At 40.3% G+C, this 7,208-nt stretch overlaps 2 protein-coding genes across 2 annotated transcripts in view; both read left to right on the forward strand.

The window, feature by feature from the left end:
• The first annotated feature begins 1,213 nt into the window (after positions 1-1,213).
• si:ch1073-228b5.2 (distal membrane arm assembly complex 2) lies at positions 1,214-4,059 on the forward strand. The gene is made up of 6 exons (XM_017440224.3): positions 1,214-1,365; positions 1,825-2,015; positions 2,314-2,394; positions 3,040-3,179; positions 3,277-3,439; positions 3,544-4,059. Exons 1-6 carry the CDS (start codon positions 1,348-1,350, stop codon positions 3,704-3,706), a joined length of 756 nt encoding a protein of 251 aa, XP_017295713.1. The 5' UTR covers positions 1,214-1,347; the 3' UTR covers positions 3,707-4,059.
• A 475-nt stretch (positions 4,060-4,534) lies between these two features.
• Positions 4,535-7,208, forward strand: part of sirt2 (sirtuin 2 (silent mating type information regulation 2, homolog) 2 (S. cerevisiae)) — a 17,829-nt gene continuing 15,155 nt past the window's right edge. Inside the window, exons 1-3 of the mRNA XM_017440233.3 lie at positions 4,535-4,691; positions 6,664-6,707; positions 6,873-6,921. Of these exons, the coding sequence (XP_017295722.1) occupies positions 4,676-4,691; positions 6,664-6,707; positions 6,873-6,921 (109 nt within the window). The 5' untranslated portion in view covers positions 4,535-4,675. The remainder of the gene's footprint in view (positions 4,692-6,663; positions 6,708-6,872; positions 6,922-7,208) is intronic.

Raw genomic sequence — 7,208 nt, forward strand, 5'->3', positions numbered from 1 at the left:
ATTTTTTATTCATTTGTTGATTCCCAGAGAGCGAGCCAGTCAGACTGACCTAATTTCATGTTCTGGTATCTTTCATACTTGCAGTTAATCCAGTGACAAACTAGAACGACCGAGGTAAGAGCTGAGATGTAACTTGGCGACAGAGGTGAGGAAAAACTGCCTTTTAACAGGAAGAAACCTCAAATGCAACCTGACTCTCAGGAGGGTGAACCCCTCCTCCTGAGGGCTGGGGGACCTCCTGCTAGTCCAAACCAAACTGCTGTAGTGTCTTCACCTGAATCCGCTGTGACAAACTCAAAGGGCAGCGGCGGCAGAATTAGATATTCTTGTCTCCATGGCTTCATACCAAACAGACCTGAGCTGATGACCAAGTGGGAAACTAGAGAGGACCCTCTTTAATCACCTAAATGCTTCACGGTGGCCCAATTTGTTAGCACCGTTGATCGGATCTGCTGCAAGGAGGTCACAGGTTCAACTCCCGGCTGTGACCAGGAGGGTGGGTTTTCTCCACGTATTCTGGTTTCCTACCACAGACCAAAAACATGCATGCTAGGTTCACTGGTAACTGTCTCCATGTATAAATGTGAGTGTGAATGATTGTTTCTATGTGACCCTGTAAGAAGATACAGAAAATGAATGCCTGGATGGATGCCTTCCCAAAGGCAAAATATTACATGTAACTTTTTTGGGGAGGTAAATATTTCATTTACATTTTTGGTTTGGTCATAGGTTTGTTAACAGTAATAAACCTAAAAGTACAGACAAGTAACTGATATGACATATTTAAGGTTATTATAGAAATACAACTGTTTTTTAAATTAGGGTATAGATTAGAATATCAGATCTCAGGTTTGAAGAAATGTTTTTTATGACATTGTAATAGGAATTTAAATTCAAGGTAAGATAGTTTTATTATCATTCACTTTGCTACAAGAAAAACCAAATATTACCACAGTTACAAACCTCATTTCAAAAATAAGATGTAGCAGAAGACAATTTATCTACATTAGTCAACATTTTTGACTTTTTTCTGTACAATACTAATATGGTTAACTTTTACTTTCATTGCAACATTATTAGTTATTAGTATTTATGTGCTGTATGAGCACTTTTGTCTTAGTGAAGAGTACGAACATTTTGACCTCAGTTTTGGTGGGGTTTCAGTGGACTCCTTGTCTGTTTAGTTTATTTTATTCATGTATTGATTTTACTTATTTATGCTCAGTCATAACCCGATACGTGCATTGAGCGACACCTTGTGGTAACAAGGAGAACGGCAAACGCTTCATCCGCGAGAGGTGGAAGCGTGAATTTGTCCCTCCTGACTTTCCGTCGGATGACGCTGCCATGTCGACCTCATTGGGGGTGAGCTAACCTTCAGTTTTCCACTGAGCACTAAAGTTTACAGAGTATCGAAAATATTTCAAACGTGTCTTTAGATGCTCGTGTTGTTGGGTAGAAGACCGTGTTTTCTGTCAGTAAATAAGCCTGCAAGATATGTTAATGCTAATGCTAATGCTAACGCTAATGCTTGGATTTTGATGTAGCTGCAGGTTGGATGACATATTGTTACCCTAAACTTCTTTATGTAGCTATATGTGTGTTAGCCCATATGTTTTACAGACTGTACCTCTCGCTAAATGTCATCTTTCCTCCTTCATTCATGATTTAAATAAACATTGTCTCTATCACAACACCAAAAACTATTACAAAAAAAAATCCCTTTCCTTTCGTTTCGTTATTTCAGACTTCCCAGTTAATCAAATCTGTATATTAGACGCTGTTTGTGTTGTCTCTTTGGTTATATTTTTTCGTTCTGTGCAGCCTCTCCTCAGATGCTGCCAGCGGTCGGCTCTCCTCCTTGTTGCTAGGCGACAGAGCAGCTCCAGTTCAGCATCTCCCTTCACCCTCCTCTCCAGGCTCCTCGTGGTTTTCGCTAAGCGTTTCTACGACGCGGAAAGGCTCCTGAGCTTGATGGTTGACCTGGAACGAAGACGAATCTGGAATAAGAACTCGTAAGAGAGACTGTCTGCCTCGAACCGAAAGAGTCACTTGGTAGACTCCAGCTGACGTGACACAAAAAGCTGCATTTCCAAATAAAAATGGTCACCTTTTTCTGCTTTAAAGTTCAGAAACACATGAGTAAAACCAAACATCTCAGTGGTTTGAACCTTACCCGATGAAGCGTTTATCTGTATGTTGAAGATCTGGTGTAATGGCTGTCACAGGTCACTTTGAAATCAGTTCAGGTCCAGTTTGTCAATTTACTGTCTATGTTTGACTGTCACTGTTTTTCTCTGCTGTTTTTCACAGTTTCTATGGCTACACCCAAAAATTATACGGGTTAAAGATAGCATCAGCATTTTATATTTTGAGTATGGGAGGAGGATTCAGGTAAGTTCTTCACCTTGCTGCTTCTCAATTGTTTGTCAATGTTTTGAAGAAGCAAAAAAAGGCCGACTGGATGATAGTTTTCTCTCTCTTGTTCATACAAGCATTTAGGTGTTCTTTGATGTAACAAAATAAGACTTCTTCTTTGTAATTCTGTTGGTTATGAGCTTGAAATTATGATCATATCCAGATTGTGTGGAAACATTAATATTTAAAGCTCAAAGGGCTTGGGGAGTAATCCTTAAATGAGGATGTTTCTTTTTTAATTTAGTCCCAGAAATCTTGAGTTGTATTCACAAAAATTGCTTGAGTAAAAAGTCTATTCAAGTAATCAAGGGATAAAATTAGAGAATTGTGGGATTTTCTTTAGCTGATGAATAGTAATAATAAAGTAAGCATTAACTATTAAAGTAGCTCCTAAGGTGAAAATCTGTCATGAACGGGGAGGAAACTTTCTGAGCACAGCCACTGCACTTCTACTGCAAACTACCAAGTGTCGTACTCTCCTCACGTACACATTTGTCGTGTCTAAAATAAGCATAGATGCGCTGAACATTTTTAAATGATTTATTTTATCATCATTTTATTGTTACAGTTGAATGTTCTTTCTCTGAGCAGTTTGTAACACGGTCTGTTTCACGTCCTCAGGTATGTCGGCCACTCGGACTGGTACCGTCCCAACAGGTGGGGCAAGTTCAGCTGGGATTTTCTGGAACACAAAGACACATCTATAGAAGAAGTAGACATGAGCTACACCCTCATCAACTATAGAGGAATGACTAACCTGTGTAAGCACTTTGGCTTCTTTCAAAGTCAATCCTTACTCTCCGCTAACTTATTTTCATGTTATAGTTTTGTCGTTTCCTCTTCTTTCTTTGTTTTCAGGGACGCAGCACCATTTGCGAACGCTGAAACTACGGGGGTGTCCTGAGGTGGACGACTGGTTTTTGGCTGGACTCCACAATTTCCAGGACACTCTGGAGGAGCTGGACATCTCCCACTGTCCACTCATCACCACAGGCGGCCTGGCTGCCCTCAGGAATCTCACGTAAGGAGCCTAAACTCACAGGAGAGCCCAATTATCTTTTTTTTTTAAATCAATACCCTTATGAGTAGCTCATGATGTTTTTGTTTTTTGTGTGTGTTCTGAAGGGCACTAAAGCGTTTGAACGTGTCATCCCTCCCGAAAGTTTCAAGTCCTGAGCTGGTGTTCATCCTGCTGGAGGAGATGTTGCCAAAGTGTCAGATCACCGCTGATAACTGTGACTACAGCCTGATGCAGCAGGGAGTGGGGGACACAGGAGGACAGAGGTAGTCCACAGGGGGACAGGAGTCTGTTCAGAACCAGGAGTCATCTGAGAAGACTCTTACTTAATGTGTTACATCACATTTGTTTTTGTCACGGGCAATAAAAATTTAAGTAAATGCAGACAAAGAAGAAAAGCTTCAGAAAAAAGTGTGCGATATATTGTTCCGTTTTGATTTTTCCATTTGTTGCTTGACCCCACAATCAGTTTGAAGGTAAGAGTACACATTCATCAAGTACATCTAAACATTTAGAAACTTGTCTTGTCTCAATCAAATTGTCTTTTGTCCTTGTGGACTTTTTTGTTTGTTGATTTGATTGTAAATTTCCCTAATAAAAATAATTACTGTTAAAAATATAGATTTATGAGAACTTTGTTGTTATGTTATAGACTCATATCGTAATGTATTGTGCACACAGTCAATGTAAAGCCCCACATGATAGCGTGGCTGTATGCATTTCTAATCTTCAGAGAGGGAGCTTATGTGGGAAAACTAAAGCCAATAATCCTGTGGGAGCCTTGTTCCTGCAGCAGATACAGGTCAGACTGAGCTGATGAAGACTCTAAGAAAACTTGGAAATCAGAAAGTTTACAGCTAAAGAAACAACTGCTACTTCTGTATGTAGAAACTAACATTTTAACAATGGGATGTGAACAGTTCATATTTATTGTGACTCATCTTGGGTTGTGTTGATAGCTGTTTTGTAAAATGTATAATCGCTCTAGAGGGGGTATTTGTTAATTAACAATGAATTATTAATTAATAGATTTTCGGAGTTCTGTAAGAGCGAATATCTAATCTGCAGTAGGAACTAATCTTGATCTGGGTCACGATGAACACGGACGGTCTTTGTGACGGACCAAAATAAGACGGAACAGAAAATCGTAACTTCCTTTCATAACATTTGCAAACAATACGGCTTAAAACCGAGTGTCATCTGAACCTTTGTGGTGTTTGGGTCTCAGCCAACAGATAAATGTCTGACGCACCAGGTAGGACAGCTTTCTGACCAGAAAAGGCGAGCTTTAACTTGATTTTATCGGTGATGAGCAGGCGAAGCTTTGTAAAGCGCTGAAGCTTTCCAGCCAGTTGTGTAGGAAAATGGTTCATGTTGAAAACCGGAACAGCTGGTGCGGTCTGTGTGGTTTCTGCTTTATTTATTAACCGTGAAGCGTAGCACTTTGGAGTCCAAGACACATTTCCCCAAGGAGACAATAAAGTATATCGTATCTTTGCTCCCGCTGCAGAGCCAAAAGTTTTAGACGAAAAATGATGAAATATACAGGCTGTCAGACTAGTCATAGATGTCAAACCTGCCTGATTGGCCGCTTCAAAATCCAAGATGGAGACCATTTTTAAAAGATCCGGATCTCGTAATTCTGAGATAACTGGAAAAGTGCTATGCTACTGCCTTAAAATCACAGCATGACACAGATAACACATAAACATCAAACGAGTTTTTATTTTTTTTAGATAAAGCACAAAGTATTTAGTGAGGATTTATATTAATCTTCATTCATCTTTTGCAGTTTAGTGTGATTGATACACATATTTATTGTGACATGTAATCTCTCTGATGAATTCCATATTTGAATGTTTGAAAAGGTCTGAAAATACGTGTGTGGTTCGTATGGACATAATTTATGTAAGGAACTGCAGCACTCATGAGCATGAAGGTGGTCATTTCCCACATATATTACATGAAATTTCTGTGTTTCTCAGTGGTAGAGTCTGGTATCAGTGAAATAAAACACTTGTCTTTGGCTGTCGCTCTCTCTGTTCACACATCTGTGGGGCTGAAAACGCGCCGGCTACTTCAGCAGACAGAAAAAGGAAACTGAAGTAATTGTTCTGTCAAAAATAAAAACACAATATACCTCCATACAGCTGTGTAAATAAAACTCAGAGCCAAGCTGTCCTACATCTGCTTCTTGATCTGACAACTGCAAAGCAGGTTGGGGACCTCCATACTCTGTCTGTGAATCTCTCCTGAGTGCAGTTTTCACCTGATGGCTACAAGGTCACTTTGCAACCAAACACTTTTTGTCTCCCTAAGATTATGTTTTTAAACTACAGTTCCATGACTATTGAGCTCTCAAGTTTTTACCCACTTCCTTTTGCATCCGAGGAGCAAAGAAGGCTGCATTCCCTGTGTCCTGTCCATGCACTGCGCATTTACAATAACTGCACTGAGGATGTGAGGTTATGTAATCAGCTCTTTGTATGTCTTGCTAACCCAGCCAGAGACTCTCCCACTGGATTGTGGTGGCTGTATCACTATTTTACAACACCAGGGGTCTACCAATCCCTCATGGTGTGAGAGCACACTCCACCAGGGGTGTAGCAACATCCTGGGCTCTATTTTAAGGGGTCTCCATGAGTGATACCTGTGCTGGTCTTCATTGGATACATTTGTTCAGTTTTATCGTTTGGACGTGACAGCCCCTTCTGTGGTTCACTCTGTTCCTTCTGCTGGGTCTAAGGTGCCAGACTAGTGTGCTGTATTAACCCAGGTTTGATGGCTGCTTTGTGGGGCATTTATATATGTCCCATACTACATGTGTTAATCGACTGAAAGGGAACGTAATGTTATGCATATAACTACTGTTCCCTGAAGGAGAGGAATGAGGTACAACACATGGCTTCCCCGCTGCTCAGCCAGGCTCGGTGAAGAGCAGCTATCGAACAGAGGAATGACTGTGATGACGGACTTATATAAGTGGAGGCAGGGCCTGTCACTTGTCGTCATTACGTTATTTGCCTAAAGGCGTGATTAGAGGTGTCTTCAGCCAGGACACGCAAGGTGTGATATCCCATATTTGATTTGTTGTACATCATTCCTCTCCTTCTGGGAACAGTGGTTTTATTCGTAACATTACATTTTTACTGCTCTTCTATGGATGATCTGTGTCAAAGTTTTTGCACTTTGGGTTCAATTTTTGATTATTTTTTTATTTTTTGTAGAGCTTCCTAAGAAAGAAGAAGAGGAGGTTTCATCTGAACCAGAGGTGAGATTTATGATTTATGTAAAGCTGGTAAATTTAGCCCTTATCTGTTTGTGTGTCACTGAAGGGCTTCAACACAATGAAACCTTTATTACTGTCGCCACAGTACTCCACCACAGGGTTTCAGCATTTAAAAAGTCGCTAAACTCAGTATTGTTTCTGTTCCAGGAACAATCTGAAGACAGCAGTGAGGAGGAATTTGTCGGAGATACAGACAGTACGTAAACATCTTCTTTTAAGGCACTTCAGCTGTGCCTTTTGCTGCCATATTATTCATAAAACCATGGATTTGTCCCTCTTCCAACTGTTTTGAAATATGTTACAGGCAGGGGTGGAAATTAAAAATTTTGTCCACCAGCCACTCAAATATTTTACCAGCCACTATTTTTTGTTGTGACAAAAAGTTATTTCATATGATGATGATGATCGACGCGGGTGGAAGCAGTTGTGGTGCCCTACAAGCTGACTACTCTTGAAAAACAGAAAATAAAATAGCTTCTCATC

The sequence above is a fragment of the Kryptolebias marmoratus genome, linkage group LG2 (assembly GCF_001649575.2).
Source record: "Kryptolebias marmoratus isolate JLee-2015 linkage group LG2, ASM164957v2, whole genome shotgun sequence".
In the NCBI taxonomy this organism is placed as follows: domain Eukaryota; kingdom Metazoa; phylum Chordata; class Actinopteri; order Cyprinodontiformes; family Rivulidae; genus Kryptolebias; species Kryptolebias marmoratus.